At 41.7% G+C, this 16630-nt stretch overlaps 1 protein-coding gene across 1 annotated transcript; it reads right to left on the reverse strand.

Moving 5' to 3' along the window:
- Positions 1 to 560: 560 nt before the first annotated feature.
- On the reverse strand, positions 561 to 16545 carry clstn3 (calsyntenin 3). Its single transcript, XM_077720048.1, has 19 exons — positions 16205 to 16545; positions 15413 to 15479; positions 13239 to 13361; positions 11147 to 11357; positions 10876 to 11084; positions 8810 to 8959; positions 8497 to 8682; positions 7910 to 8197; positions 7634 to 7746; positions 6765 to 6924; positions 6419 to 6466; positions 6183 to 6331; positions 5455 to 5603; positions 4330 to 4556; positions 4094 to 4255; positions 3786 to 3931; positions 3580 to 3709; positions 3226 to 3410; positions 561 to 2718 (listed from the first exon to the last, which is right to left on the reverse strand). The coding sequence occupies exons 2-19, from the start codon at positions 15477 to 15479 to the stop codon at positions 2569 to 2571; spliced, it is 2853 nt and encodes a 950-aa protein (XP_077576174.1). The 5' UTR covers positions 16205 to 16545; the 3' UTR covers positions 561 to 2568.
- Between the last annotated feature and the right edge of the window lie 85 nt (positions 16546 to 16630).

Here is a 16630-nt window from a genome sequence, read left to right on the forward strand (position 1 = left end):
AACAGTTGTTTGTTTAGAGGACAACATTTACTGAACATGAAATGCTCAAATGCTGCCTTTTGAGGTGAAAGTTTAACTAACCGTCTAAAAGTTTAATAAATTGTTTTAAATTTTGGGGTAAATCAAGACAGGTCATTACATTTAGGGCCTTAACATGAATTAAACTGCTACAATTAAAATATTATTCATTATAATTTCCCATGTATAGTTCTAAGAATATCAACACAGTTTTGCTAATTAGCAATTAAAGGGCTCTCATCCTAAAAGCATTTTGGTCAATGCTGGGATAGGCTCCAGCACCCCCAGAGACCCTTGAATAAAGCTTTTAACGAAAAGGTTAGTTTGTTCATTTATTGTTTCGGAATTTACTAGTATAAATGTGTTTATATTGAGACTTATTAGGAAATTAACCAAAAAATATCTTAATTAGTTGGGGTACACAATTAACTGTTTCTGTGATGGTGCAGTTGAAATTTTGCAGCTAAAAACACTTACTACAAGTGTATCCCATTTTGTAGTACATAAGATAAAAGTTGAATTTAAAAAAAAGTTCCCACGGAGACGTCATATCTTATTTTTATTATGAATTTTGTCACATTGTCCAACATATTTCTCTCTGAAACTATTCTTACCGTTGCTGCATCAGTAATTACAGATCATGTTCCAGTACAATATAATAACAAGTCATTCTTTGTGACATCATCATCATCCCCCCCCCAAAAAACAAACAAGCTTTATATTTTTAATATTTTTTTTTGGATTTTTTTTCTTTTTTAAGATACAGACATGTCTTCTTCTTAGCACTGCACATTGCTAGGCTACACAGACGGACAGCAAGAGACACTGAGGTGAGGGGTCAAAGGTGAAGGGAAGCACAAGTTGTACATTCACTCAACTGAAATATCAGATGGAAGAAATAGAATATCATTTGATATAAAGAAAGTGATGCCACGTTTATGTACAGTTGTTACAACAAAGACTCCTCCCCCTTTTTTTTTAAATCAGATTCCTATAGTATTGACATGTTCTTAAAAGGACAACATTATTACACACAAAAGAAAGAGACACTCATCAAGCCAGTTATTATCATCCTCACCAGGATTAGAATGATTATTTTCCTGTTGAAAAAAAAAAGTGGCTGCAAGAATAATAATTGTTAACAATATTTCTCATTCTATGTACAGAAAATTCAATACAATCAATACAGTCAAAACTGCCCAAGCTGAGCTGACATTCCGGGGACAGCGGGGGGGAGCGTTGTAGTGTGTGTGTGTGTTTTTTCTGTGCGTGTGTTTTTGTGTGAAAAGTAGTCACATTCCAGACGTCAAGATGAGATGCTTTAGAGGAATTCTAAAACTGAGAACCGTGAGAAATGGCCAAGGGAGAATTATTGTATTTATCCCGCATGCACCTTGTTTTTAGATATATTGCCTTGAGAAAAAAGTCAGTTTTTGTTTTTATTGAAATTCCATACTTTTCGGAGAAAGAGCCATACAATTTGGAATTTTATGAGAAAACGTGGCAGTGCCTTTAAAATTGAGTGATTTTTTTTTTGTAATTGATGAAGTTATGTAAAGAAAAAGTCCTAATGTTCTGAAATTAAAATGTAATTTTGTTCAATTAAAAATGGCAATATTATCAAGACTCTAATTTATGTGAAATAAGTATTTATAATTTCAGAAAATGCCAACATTTGTTTTTTTTAGAAGGGAAAACGTTTAGTTTAAGTGTAAATACGGAGGACATTTTTCTTCTAACTGCACATAATTTGATTTTTTATTTCCTACTAATAACTACTCATGAAATATCAATTTTTTCCCAATACTCTCCACTTTCACCTCGTCCTACTTGTCTGCATTTCCCCATAAAATGTCCACATTTACCCCCTAAAGTTGCTATTTTCTCTTACACATACAAACTATTCTCTCCAAACGCCTCATTTTTTTGCCTCCAACTTCATTCCCATATTGCGGTTACATTATTGGGGTGGGAATATTCTTTTCTACTCTCCCTCGCACATGAAAGTCTTCTAAAAACAATGCTTGTCGTGGAATGAGGAGACAAACAGCTTGTGCGCAGACTTTGTGGTTAAGACTAATAAGTGTGTATTCGTGTGTGTGTGTGTAGTGATGCCCGCTAATTCAAGCAAGGACTCAATTGTGTGTGTTCAATAACAAAATACGATACAATCAATAGTGTTTTTTTCCCCCCTAAACGAAGCAGCCTCATTCATCCGGCATCACACAATACGGACACTTTGTTATCATTATTATTATTATTATTATGATGATGATCATCATCATCTGGTGATGCGGAACGAGTGCGCCACAAAACAATAGCGTGGCTCAGGCAGTTCAATTACATTGAGTGTATACATTGTGCCGTTGAACATCGAAGTGGAGAACGAGCGCCCGTGGTCGTCGGCTATAGGTCACGCGTGGCGTCGTGTGGCTGAGTGTTACATCGAATGCGTTGTGCGTCGTGTGTTTTTTGCAGCTATACATTCCGTACGGGATTTGGGGGGAAAAAGTGTCGCTTTTCTGTAGGGGAGGCGGGGTTACATGCAGCTCAGTAGCGACGGGCGTTACCGTCTCTCCCTTCCTTCTTGAAGATGATCCGTTGGTCGTCGCCGGCGTTGTCGGGCGACTCGGCCGCCTCCTCTTCTTCTTCGTCCTCGCCTTCGCCCTCCGTGTCGGCGGACATGCGAGAGTCGTAGGACTGCGGCAAGGACAGAGGAGGTGGAAAAGACCGATTATTATTATTGTTATTGTTATTAAATGCCTTCCTGGTGGTACGTGATTTGTTGGTCGAATTAAAAATGAGATTTTTGTGGTCACCGGAATTGGTCTGATGGAGTGGTGGTGATGTCATAGATGTCGAGCGTGCTGACCACTGAGCTAAAAGCCTGCTTCATCATTTTTTTTTTAGCTCAAATCAATTAGGTCTAGTTTTGTTGGCCTATGTAAATTATATAAGTATAAATTGAGTTATATATATCTGTTTATGCCATTGCAGACGTTGCCAAAAGGGAAAATGGAAGGAATTGAAAGTGCAGGAATTTGTTTTCATAAAAAAGTAGAAAAAAAATATTATAATCATTGAGGTAAACAGTTATTTTTCTCCATTAAATTTCATGAAATTTAAGACCATAAAGTTTGAGAAAATGTATATGTAAAATCGAAAAACAGACATACTGATGTCCATTTAAGATTTTTTTTTAATTACCTCCATGGGGTTGACGATGATGGTGAGTGCGGAGTCATCCCATTGGCTGCAGCCTTCCTTGGCCGCGTCGCGGGCTTCCTCACTGCGGCGGTGGATGGAGCGGATCCGGAAAATGCCCAGAATCACCATGACGACCAGGAAACCCACACACACCATGATGATAATGGTGGCTGCCCCGGGAATCACTGTTGAGAAAACAAAACAAAAACAAGGTCAATGTCAAATACGCCATTGATGGCAATAGACGTCCAAACTATTTGAACTGAGAGAGGCTGGCAGTGAAAGTATAGTGTTCTTTGGACCATAAGACGTGAGAATATGAGGATGAATGAATGAATATTTAAAAAAAATGACCAGAGTTGCGATGCAGGCTTGGCAAAGCGTGTCCACTGAGTTCGCCCGCATGTTGATGAAGAAACTGATGCTGGGAGGCCATCAGGTGGGATGGGTGGTACATACTTTCCAGGGAATGGAGGAAGTTCACCTAAAGGTGGGAATTACAAATGAATATCTAGCATTTCATTGGGTGATGTCAATTTTCAAGCGGATTTAACCATCACCTCCAGGGTCAACTCATTGCTGGTGTATCTGCCGTTCATCTCAGAGCAGGACAGACGGAAGCGTCGCTCGAAGCGCGACGAGCTCCTGGACATCCGATAACGGATGGAGCGAAGTACGTCCTCGTACACGGAGATGGATTCGGCGCCTGGAAAGGATCACAAAAAAAATCAGATGGAAAGTTTTCTGACTTTAGAAAAGCACAAAAAGAAATAAGAAAAACAATTGTGATAGTTAGATAATTAGAGGGAACATTGACATCTCGCGGCAAGTTAACTTTTTGAAGGTTGGAAAACACTACTCTAATGACCTGTGATGGCAATGTAGGCCGTGGTGTTGATAATCTCCAAGCCTCGCTCTCGTACGACATCCATGTCCACCAGTAGCTCCTCCCTCTCCAGGTCAAGTTCCTCGCCAAGAGGTTGGACCTCACATCCGTCCAAAGTGTGGGCCACGGCGTCAGACATCAATGCTGTGAAACGGTGGAAAAAATAGCTCAATGACTAAAAACCAAATTCCCAAAGGCGGGGACTTCTTTTGACTTACCGCCACCTTCCATTCCATGTGCGGCTGTGTTGACGGCGTGCGTCAGAGAACAGACGATCCGCAGCTCGGGGAAAAGCGGGACACCCCGGGGGGCTTCGAAGTCAGTGGCCGGGCGAGCCAAGTGAGGACCTACCCCAGAAAGAGAAATCTGCGGAGCATCGGGTTGGAGGACCACCAGGTATCCTTCCAGTGGTTTCAATGACAAGCAGCTTTCTTCATTGAAACATCTGCAAGAGGGGGAAAAAAGAACCTGACTCAACAGCGCCCTCTGCTGATTACTTTGAAACAGTGCTCTAGCTTTACCACTGACATTATTAACACAGAGTTGAACTATAAATATAAACATCTACAGATGTCACAGATTTCCAACATATTCCCTCATTGACTTTATAAATCGGCGCAACGACATTTACTCAAGGATTAAACTTAGAACGTGTTACTTTTTCGCTATCGGGTTGAGCAGCTGCTTCTATCGGCTTGTCCAGAAAAGCCTGCTGTTTGGCCATCTGGGTGACTTCCTGGCCCCAAATCAATCTCTTCTTCCCACACGCGATAAAATAAGAAGAGGGGCGGAGGGTGAACATTTAAATAAATAAATAAATAAATAAAGCAGCACTTGAGCTGAAACTATAAAACAATCTCAGCCTGACCTTGAAATACTGATCAATGCATAACCCTGGAAATCTTACCATTCATCTCCATTACGACCGCTCTTTATTTTGTTCCCTCGCCACGTCAGTCAACCAGGATTGGTCGCCTTTTTTCCATTTTGAAAAAAGATATGAAAAGTGCTGGAGCTCGAATGGATGCAATCTGCCTGGTCAATGGCCTACTTTTCTCTCTATCTTAGTTGTGGAGAAATATAAATATAACCACACACATATGCTGGACTGCACTAATCTGAAGGGGAATTCATATTTCAAGAGCGAAAAGCGACTAGAGTTGTGTAGATGGAAAAGAGCGTTTTGTTATGTTTTACTGTTGAACAATTTTTCACCTTTGAGAAAGTGATTGTAGGATAAACTATGGATGAAAATTCAGCCTTGCTAACATTAACTGGTTCAAATGGATTGAAAATCTACCCCAGTCAATAAGTTAAGACAAATGGCATTTGGTTGCGCTTACCTGAGCGAGGTGGTGAGTTTGAGGGGTCGCACTCCGGGTGTGGCGAAGCGGAGGGAGTTTCGATAGGTCACTTGCTGGACGGCGCGGTTGAAGCTCTCGATGTCGTCCCCTTCCAGGACTAGCACGGACTGGCTCGGGTTCACGTGAACCTAAAAATGTATTAAATATCATAAACAAACATAATATATATCGAGTGGTTAGCATGACAGCCTGACAGTTCTGGGTTTGATCTCAAGTGGCTCCTCACTAGATGGAGTTTGCATGTTGTGTGTGGGTTTTCTCCGGGTACTCCGGTTTCCTCCCACTTCCCAAAAACATACATGCTAGGCTAGCTAGTTTAACAATGTACGTTGCCACAAAAGTGAATGGTTGTCTATCAGTCGCAAGTTCTCCCCAGGTGTGTGTGGGTTTTCTCCGGGTACTCCGGTTTCTTCCTAGATCCCAAAAGCATGCATGGTACGCTGATTGAACACTCTAAACTGCGATTGGCAGGCCACCGATTCAGGGTGTCCCCCACCTCTGGCCCAGATTCAGCTGGGATACGCTCCAGCACCCCCACGACCATTGTTAAGATAAGTGGTATGGAAAATGAATGATTGACTTAATTTCTTACTCTTCCAATCGATTCCAATAAGACTGGGAAGGGCGAATGAATGCAATCATTTTCATTCGTTCACCACATCATAGCACCTTTAAAAATATAAAATGTTTCCCATTTGGAATGTTACCTTCATCCCAGATCCTAGCGTCTCCAAGTCTCCAAAGTCCAGGCCCTCTCTACAGGCGTACAGGCACTCCACCACGCTGTGTGGCTCAACGCTTCCCGGCCGCACCGTCACCCCCGACAACAGGCCGTGGAAACCTCCTACGTATTTCACTGCCATCACGAACAGACAACAAAAATGGCGAATATTAAAAACGACACATTTCTCTTTGTGACGGCTATAGGAGCAGTTTTTGTTACCTTCTTGGACGCTTTTGTTGACGATCTCCCTCTGCTTGTCCTCCGGTTCTGCACGGAATATCAATGTGAGACAAATACTCATCAAAATGTATGAAAGGGCGCCGGGCGACGCCTGAACGCACCGCAGAGTGACAGCAAGAAATGCGAAAATGCGGAAAAAAAGAAATCCAGCTTGTTTTTAAGAGAAAGCACGATTTAGTCGCTTGACTTATTCAGTCTGTGGCAGTCAGTGTCTATTCTTACTGGACTTATTGACTCAGCCTCCTATTTCATTTATTAAAATGGTAGGAATTTTAAACTACCCTGATTGTTATCATTCGTTAATTTTCAGAGTGTGGTGTCTTACCCCAACAAGCCCCAACAGTCATCCTCTGTCGGGGAACCGGGTTGGGCAGGGCGCCATTGTCGTGGATGAGAGCGGGGTCAAAGGTGACGCCATCCACGTAAAGGGTCACCGAGGGGAACTGGACACTGAGGGACAGGTGGTGCCATTCGCTGTCGCATACCTGCAAGACACGTGGGATTCTTTTGATATATGATTTGAGTTAAGTTTTTAAAGTTGCCAAATATGTACTCAAAATTAACAGGAATTTCGGCAGCGAGTTCAGAGGGAACGCAACTAAGATGCGACTAATTACCAACAAAGGACGGCGAAATGAATCATAGATGCGGCAAGTCTGTTCATCGGTTCAACCTCAAAGGAACAACATAACAAGCAGCTGTGACAGATTGTCTATGTTAGCTGTGTGTCAGATCCAGATGAGAGCTTAATAATTGTTCAATGAGATATGCATGTTCAAAAAAAAGGGTGAGTGCAGTAAAGCTATTTTGCGCTTCAACTTTCCTGCCTTCACTATATCGCAGATTCTTTTTCTGGGGAATTTTTACAATATTTGTATTATTATTATTTTTATTTATTATTATTATTTTTGAAATTGATAAAAACCTGAAAATCAATGCTGAAACTCATAACCACAAGCTATTTTGCTAGGACTGAAGAAAACTTATTATTTTTTTGTTTTTCGCCTTACTTTGCTATTTTTCGAGTATCCACATCAACCGCAATAAACGAGGTATTACTGTATTGCAATATCACAGTAGAAACAAACTTTAACAATCTACCAATAGTAGCTCGGCGATCGACGTAATGAGCACCCCAGCCTAAAGGGGTTCACCAAACAGTTTCGTATGAAAGAAACAAAATGGCGCCCATACCTGCTCCAGTTTCCAGAGAAACTTGACGGGTCGTGCGGCCGACACGTCGGGCCAGTAGAAGAGAGACAGACGGCAGCCATGCACGGACAACGAATAGTGGGAGAAGGAATCGTCTGAAATAGAGAATAAGAAGCCATTTAATTCCCTTTCCAATGTATTGAATATATTAAACTCAAAGTCAGGGTGTTTTTAGCTAGACTTCGGCACCCTCCGCGTCCCTTGTGAGGATAAGCAGTTCAGATAATGAAGGAATGAAAAATAATTGTGGTTACTCACCATTTCTGACTGTACTGCACACAATGGTCTCCTCCTCCCGGCGACCGGCTTTCGACTGAGCAGTCGCCGGCTGGACGTTGGCGCCCCACCGCCGCATCCACAGCTGCAGGGTAAAATGGTCGCCGGACATCCCCGAAACCACCGCTTCCGGCACGGCGGCGACGTGACCAGAGCCATTGAAGGAAAAGACTAGCGAGGAATCCGACGAGGGCAGCGTGGGAAGGGCTGCCGTCCAATTGGCTGCTGGGGAGGGCGGCGGGAGGAGGTCCACCTCGCCTCGGACGGCGCCTGAAGAAACAACAGTAAATGACCCAATATCATCAAAAAGTGACCTACAGGTGTTTCCTGACCAGCTAAAATAGCATTTCTCCAGAGATGACATCTCATAGTTAATATTTCAGTTATTTAATTTATTTTTATCAATTACCCGAAAATACCAAATGGCATCACATAAGCTACATAACATTTTAGACCATATAATTTGTGGACGCCACGTATTAATGGAGCTAACTTTATAGTCTCTGGGCCTAAAAAGGGGTTAAGAAAGTCATGTGCGCCATTTTTTGTGGTTGTTTAGGTTGACTTACCGCAAAGTCGTCGCACGGATCGGTCCGAGTAGCTATCACGGTCGCATCCCTTCCCGATGTGGCCTGTCTGAAGTTCCACGGTTGCCTGGATGTTCCAAACAGTCTCCTCGCAATTTTCCAGACGCAAGCTGGGGAAGAGAGGGACGCTGCCCGAACCGGGCGTGTACTCCACGCGCTTGGTCCAACCTGAAAAACATTTTTAGCCTTGGATGAATTGCAGGCAGGAGAGTCCAATGTCAAATGTTCAATTGTCAGCAGATGGCAGCCAGCAAGTTAAGATGGCTTCCTTCAAACGACACAAAGCGTGAATTACCCGTCCAGCCGGGCTTGCACGACGGCTTGACCGTGATGGCCACCTGAGCGTCGGCCCGAGCTCGGTTCTTGCCGCAGTCGAAGGCCGTCACCCAAAAAGTGTGGACGCGTTGACGCTTGGAGTCAAGCGGCTCCGTGTTCTTAATGTTCCCTAGTGGACAAACACAAATATTGCAATTAACTGACTTTTATCTGTTGACGACATCCTTGCCAATCATATTTTCTTCGCCCTTTAATAAAATACTCAAATGCTAAAAACAATGCAATACTTTTCAAATGTTTTCTTTCCATATATACGCATGTAAATAAATCATTGTAGCCAGCAGAAATAGCTAGCTAAAAAGCTAGCTTGCTAACCCTGCGACTAATTCTTGCCAATCCTATTTTGTCACCCTTTAATAAAATATTTGAAATGCTAAAAATAATACAATACTTTTAAGATGTTTTCTTTCCATATATACACATGTAAATTCATCTTTATGGCCATTAGCTAAAGAGCTAGCTAGCTAAAGAGCTAGCTTGCGACTACTGCGTTGTTTTATTTTTTTGTCCCATGGTTTGTAATCATTTCATTTGTGTTGCTTGAGCAGAAACTCATTATAAAAGTGACACTAAAACAGGTAAAATATAGATTTTTGCGTCGACAAAAGCGATTTTAAACCTCAATGCAACGAAACTCAAATTATGCCAAGACTGAAAACATCTAATAAATCACTTCACAATGTTCCCATGAATACATAAATGCTACCATTGATTCTTACGCCGAGCTAATCAAGATATTGATAGTTTACGGCCTACTAGAAATGGGAAAAGCGTCGACTCGACAATTTAGAAGCCAAATTCCGATTGCGGAATGACCCAGAAAAGCAAAAAAGACTTTTGTGCATAGTCACGATGAGGCGGCAATCTTTTTCATTCCCCCCACATCGGCACCGTCTGTCAGCTGGCCGGCGGTTGCGCTAACGGGAAATAAGACGCCAGGGAATAGACGCAGCCATCACCTGAACAGCTGCTGTTGTGTTTATGCAAAAATTGGCCACAATAGTGAGCCCACCCACCAATGCGACAACTATTTTCATATTTGTGGCTTCTGGTGTAAAACGACGCATTATGCAATAGATTGTTTCCATTTTTCTTGTTCCTTACTCGTATGTACTTGAAATTTTGGAGAGCGAGATAGAGCAAAATGAGCACAAAGATGATCTCGTAACCTCAAAAAGTGACAAGTGGCATCACTTGAGAGTTGACGTAACGAGATATGACCTACTTTTATTGTCATAATGCTACTTTAAGAAGAAAGGATACTGTGCCCTATTTTCCGAGTGTTTTTTTATTCTCAACTATTTGGTAGTATACTTTATATTTAATACATAGAATGACGATGTTGGTTTGGGAATTTTTTTCAAACTCCTCAGTACTACTGATGTTGTTAGAGTGATGATTAAAAAAAGTCTTTAAATTATATTTTTGCCTTTTAAAGTATCAAAAAATACATTTTGGGAGCCTGAACATAAGTATACATTTGTCCATTCACTATCTTATCCTAACATTGCATTGCTTATGCCTTTTTATTGTATTTTAACCAGTTTTTTTCCATCTTTTAGTTTCAGATCATTAAAATATCAAAGTACCCAAAAAGGCGGAGCCTGAAAATACTCTCCATTTAATTTCTTTTATTTTTTTTATCGCTGAAGGAAAAAAAGTCTATTAAATGACTCATTTTTACATTTGTTAAATCATTTTAATTTTTAAAAAGGGATAACAGTAAACATTTTCTTTGACTTTTTAATTGAAATTCCCCAAAATGGTCTTTTATGTATTTTACTTAAATGCTCTGTTTAATCTGTTAAAAATTCAATTATAATTGTTGGATCAGATTTTGTTAATCTACTATTTCCCTCCAGTCCTTTTTATTCATATATTTGTTTACTCTTAGCTGCCACCCTCCCACTTGGAATAGATCGGACGTCCCCAAATCATCAACTTGCTTCAATTCCCGACAAAAGCGCATTAAATAAAGGCGCCATCCACCGTCATTTCTGTCGCCTGACGCATCGGGTGACTCACCGTCGTTGTCGATGGCAAAGGGCACGTTGGGGGTGATGATGTCGTAGAAGCAAATCTGGCTGTACTGCGGCGAGCAGTCGGCATCCAGCGCCTCCACCCGCACGATGCGGTCGAACAGACGGCCCTCCGGGAGCGACGCCTCGTAGCGACGCTCCACAAACACGGGGGAGAACTCGTTGACGTCATTGACACGCACGTGCACGGTGGCCCTGGGGATGGCGAGGAATGGTTATCGCGCTCATCGAGACCACGGCGAGGAGCGAATACTCACTTGTGGGATTTCTTGCTGTTGACACCGTCGGGGCCTTCGCCACAGTCGAATGCTTGGATGGTGAAGCTGTGTTCTCGTTGGCTCTCGCAATCCAGAGGCTCCTTGGAGCGCACTAGACCCTCGCCGGTGGAGCGGTCCAGGACTACCGCTTCGAACTGGACAGAACCGGAACCGGAGGGGCCATTGTGTACGCGGAAACCGCAGATTTCCCCTGAGAGTTTGGGGGTAAAAAAGAGAAAATAGCATCAAAACGATTATTGATCTTAGATATTCAAGCCACAGCGTCAGCAAAAAGATAAGATGTTTAAATACATAATTTTTGTATGTATAAAAATGTATAAGAATGTTCTTTTGTGCAAGAAAATAAGTGATAAGAACAAGACAGTTGATCGAAATACGTCACATGACAAATTAGTTTTCAATTTAACTGGAAATTGTTAGCAGTTGTGCATTTATATTGAATGAACATATTTTGAAATTATTTTTTTCCAACTCTTAGGTTATTCAATTACATAATCGCTCCAAAGATGTATACTAAGGGTGTCCTTGTTATCTAAGTTAAGTCAAATGAATGAATGCAGATCATTATTATTATTATTATTATTATTTGCGCACAATGCGTTTCCTCTCAATTACTAAAAAGGTCATCCAGAAAGTGATTAACACTGCCCAGAAGATCATCAACTGCTCTATGCCATCACTGGAAGACATTGCATCAAATATCGACAAAAAACGAGTCATTAAAAATACAGACTACAACAAAACGGCCTAAATAGACATTAAAAATGTCTATCTAGAGTTGGCCAGTTCCAAATGAAATTTAACTAAGCTCAACACTCCAGCCCAAGTACTATAATATTTCCTATCTATCTAGTTTGGGCATTTTTTGCAGCGCTTGACAACAAAAGCGTCTCCATTTTGTGAGTGACAGCGGCCCATTCCATTTTTCTATTATCATTTGAGCCCACATGGTTATTTGAGGGTCCCTGGGGCATAGGCGCGGCGGGATGGAGCGGCGGACTCGCTGACTGACTGCTCCCGCCACGATGCCTTCAATTACGCTACGGCGCTTTAAAAATAGACCACTCGCCAAATGATTTCAAGCACTCGTATGGAAGGTTGCCTGACGAAGACTGACACTTTGGTGACGGTTAAAAGATGCCGGAAGGTCGTTTGGATGATTGTCTACTAAATACACACAATCTCTTGGAAAATAAGTGCCGAAAGCGTGGGTTGCAAGCTGAAAAAAAAAAAAAAAAAAACAAGTGAGTGAGTGCTGAATCACTGAGTCATACGCAGAAGCTCTTTTGATCTCATTGCCGGTTTTTGGTGGAAGGCGTGTTTAAAATGCGCATTTTTTGTCGTCATCATGCCTTAGCTGAGTCGTCACTGCTTTTTGGCTGGCCCAAAGTCAGTTTCCATGCCTTTCCAACATCCCACAATGCATCAGGAAATATATTTAGATTATGGAAAAATGAGGAAATAAAAAAAAACACTTAAAAAACACACAAATGGAGACATATTTAACAATTTTGAAGGTCTTGTCAGGATAAAAGTGTGGCGCCGACACCCTTGGCTAACCTAAACGACCCGTCACAGCTGCTCAGAAGCACGCAGTTTTCAAAGTTGATCTTTAAAACCTCCAGACTACTGAGGGACTATGTGGTAAGCTCAGTCTCAGTCTGCAGAAGGTGCAGTTTTTTTTTAACTAGGTCTACAATGTCTTGTGTGTCTTGTATCTGTCATGCAATTGCAACCAAGAAATTTCCAGAATACAAGATGAATTTAAGTTCTAACCTAACCTAAAAATTGTATTCATGCTTGGTTTGAAACACGCTAGACCCATTAGCATCAATGCTAGCAAGCACCACGAGTGATTGACAGTCAAAAGGGACTACAGAAACCTAACACTGACGGGGCAAGGTGTTTTATAAGCCTTATTAAAAGGCATATCCTGTTTTTTTTTATTCATTCAAAATTGTCAGGGATGTTAATGGTAGTCTTTACTTTCACCCAATTCAACTATTTATTATAATTGGACCTTCTAGGAAAGGATGTGAACGGTGGTTGCTTGCGAATTCGGGAACGTTACCGGCATAGTGGAGGGGTGCGTCTTTGTCCAGGGCGAAGAGCGGCGGGTTGAGGAGGACCGTGTTGTCGTTCTCCATCACGATGCCTTGGTATTCCGTCTCGATCCATGGCTTGTGCTTATTGGCTGGAAACGCCAGATCATAAAAACATCATTCAGGTCAGGTGAATGGCATCCGTGCTTGTGTTATGGTAGTTAGTTAAAGAACAAAAATGGAACATATGAGGATATCAAATATAGGATGTTAAAATAAAAAGAAAAATTGTAACATATGAGGATATAGAATACAAATATAGAATGTGAAATAAAAAGACAAATTTGAATATGTGTTGTGGTGGTTAAAACGATTCAACCTTTATTTCAATTAAAATGAAATGACATTTTAAAAAAATATTATTATAATTCCAAGAATCTCTCCATTGCGACTGACTTCAGCTATTCTTTTTTTTTTTAATCACCATTTTGTGCCTGCTGGAACAATTAAAGCTGCCAAAAAAGTCCTCAGTTTCAATGACAAACTGATCTCTCTAGCGGCGCCATCAATCAGTCCGCCCGCCGGCTGCACAAAGTCCATTGAAAAGGACGCGGGGCCTCAGGTTTTCTTCGAATTTAACCTTTAATTGCCAATTAATTATTCATCTTTGTGCTGGATGTTCCGCCAAAAAGATCATAGGCCAAGTTAATGAGCAAGAAGATTGTTCTTGTCTCCTTTCTCTCTCTCTCTCTTTTGTCTGTCCTGCAGCTCTTTGGAAAGTACACAAAGAAATGCACTTCTATCTGAGAACCAGACTGGGGAAAAGTCTCTTCTACTCAGTTCTACTGCATAACATTAGATTAGAAATACTGGACATATACATTACTTCTTGATACCAAAACTAAATAAACAGAGTAATCCAGTCCGTCCATGTCGCCACCTCCTTCTTTTTTTTTTGGTCATTTATCTCCCACCCTTGCGCCTCCCCCCACGTAGCATTAATCTGAGCATCAAGCGCGTGGATTACATTCCGGATTACAGATTGACTGTCTCCCTTGGCAGCGGTCTTCTTCTCTGCCACTCTATCTCACCCACCGCCGCACCCGCACACATAAACGCCACCTTTCGCCCGATCTGTGGAGCCCCGCCTCCTTCCCCGGCCTCCTGTCACTGCTCCTTATCTGCCTCCTTCCTCCCTCATCATATTTCTCATCTTTTCCCTTCTACATGTACGCCTGGCACCAAGCCCCACCCTCCTTCAGACGGATGATCTTTGACTTGGAAGGGCAGAATAACAAATCTGATGTTGGAGGAAGAAATGAAGTCACGCACATTTGATGGACGCTCACCAAATCGTGCCTGGCGCCTTATTAGGCCTAGCTAAGAGACAACCTAAGGCCCGTGGGTCAAATAGGGCCACGGCAAAGGACTTGATCGGCCCACTTTAACAAGAAAAAACCTTAGAATCCATAATTTATCATTTAATTGACAATATCAATGGAAGGTAAAGAGCTGAGAAAAGCAAAATTTAGCACAAATATAGTATGTTGGCCATATCATTAGGTACACTGGCGCAATGTACCAAAAATTTGGATTATTAGGCAATTGATTTCTGTACAAAAAAATAATAATTGTATTGTCTTGATATTCTCATCTTTTTGGGGAAATGGTCTATTAAGATTATGTTATAGGAATATAGGTGTAAAATAAATACAATAGGGTTGCAGGGGGTGCTGCAGCCTATCCCAGCTAAATTGGTGCTCAGCCAATCACAGCTGTTTTAAATAATTATTAAAATCTCTGGAAGATAAGGGCTAAACGTTATGAAAGGAAAACTATATAGAAAAAAATAGTTTATTCCTATAATATTCATTAATTTATTAAGATTCCGTACCAATTAGCGGCTAAGTCTTAGCCACAACAGGGCCGAGGGGTGCTGGAGTCTAACATATAGGCCGGAAGCAGGGCACACAATAGTTTCCCTTTAAAAAAAACAATAGTAGTACTAAAAATACTGATACATTTTTTCAAACATACCAATAAATAGGGATTTGCTAAGGTTCTTTTTAAAACCTTGAATTTGGGTAATGAGTCTGCTGGGTACTATTTAGGTATCCCTTAACACTGACTCAACAAGCTAAAAAAAACAAAAAACAAACAACACAACATGAGCAATCATTCTCGATCCAAACGAGTAACTGACCTTTGTTGCCAGTGGCAACCGAAGTCAAGCAAAGGAAGAGGAAGGAGAGATATTTCATTGTGTCCATCTGAGGGAGAGGTGTAGAGAAGGTTGGAATATTGGGGTGGGGGGGTTGTTAGGGTTGGGGGGGAGACATGCATCAACAACTCATTAGCACTACTGAAGAGGCACAGAGGTTAAAGAAATGAAAAAAAAACATGCAGGAACAAAACGTATTGACTGACAATGCAGAAATCCATAAGCGATTCATATGGGAAAGTGTGCATTGAAACAATATACATCTGCACACAATACAATTCTTTTGCATAAATGTAGTACTGTCTAAAAATAGCAATAATGAAGAAATGGATCATTTTGCAGTGGTGTCTTCTATTTCCTACAGTGTTATCTGCGTGAGTCATTGCAATAAATGGTAAAAACCAAGAGTGTTCAAGTGTTAAGTGGGTGTTTTCCTGCCTTTTAATTGTGGTTTGTCAGCTTGTGGCTGAAGCTGAAAAATGACTCCTCAAGGGAGGATGGTATGGAATGAAAGGATGATATGCTGCACCCTCTTGACAAGCAACATTTGGAATAGATTTCCTTCATATGCAGGCTTATTTGCTTGCACTGAAGGCCCAAGACGTGACTATCTATATCCACTCCATGTGTTCCCACTTGCAATGCGACATTACGGCGTGATAGTGACAAACATCCTAACAGCAAAACGAGACTCCAATAATGGCTGCCAAGTTAAAGTAAGGTAAAAATGTCGCAGTAAACCCGATTATAATCACGATTAAGTAGTGATATTACCTTGTCCGCTGCAGCACTGATGCCTCTTCGGTAGCCTCAGCCTCTTTTTTTTTGGTATGTATTATTTTTAGGCTCGGAGCATCCACCGCTCACGCCCCTGCCTCGTCCCCACGTTCGGTGCTTCGTTTTCGGCTAGAGCGTCGGCGAAGTCCCGGTGGTGGTGGATGGACGGAGGTCGGGGAAGGGGGGGAAGATGAGGACGATTCGGTGTGCAAGTGGAGTGTTGTCCTTGTTTTCTCTTCTGTGGAGAAGGAGAGATTGAGGAGGGATGTTACACTAGCGTGAACGTCCCCTTTTCCCCTCCCTCAGTGTGCGTTAACCCGCCCACACTGCGTCCTTCTCCGGCTACGTCCTCCCCCAGCTGGTCGGTGGTACGCTGGTTCTCCGGATCATCATTTTTTCCCCCCTCTTTGCTCATCTAAAATA

The sequence above is a fragment of the Stigmatopora nigra genome, chromosome 7 (genome assembly GCF_051989575.1).
Source record: "Stigmatopora nigra isolate UIUO_SnigA chromosome 7, RoL_Snig_1.1, whole genome shotgun sequence".
NCBI lineage: Eukaryota > Metazoa > Chordata > Actinopteri > Syngnathiformes > Syngnathidae > Stigmatopora > Stigmatopora nigra.

Coding starts and splice junctions, on each gene's coding strand:
- clstn3 (XM_077720048.1), bottom strand. CDS start 15,479: ATGGACACAATGAAATATCTCTCCTTCCTCTTCCTTTGCTTGACTTCG. Junction 6,332..6,418: donor CAACAAAAGCGTCCAAGAAG/GTAACAAAAACT, acceptor TCGTGATGGCAG/TGAAATACGTAGGAGGTTTC. Junction 4,256..4,329: donor ACATGGAATGGAAGGTGGCG/GTAAGTCAAAAG, acceptor ACCGTTTCACAG/CATTGATGTCTGACGCCGTG.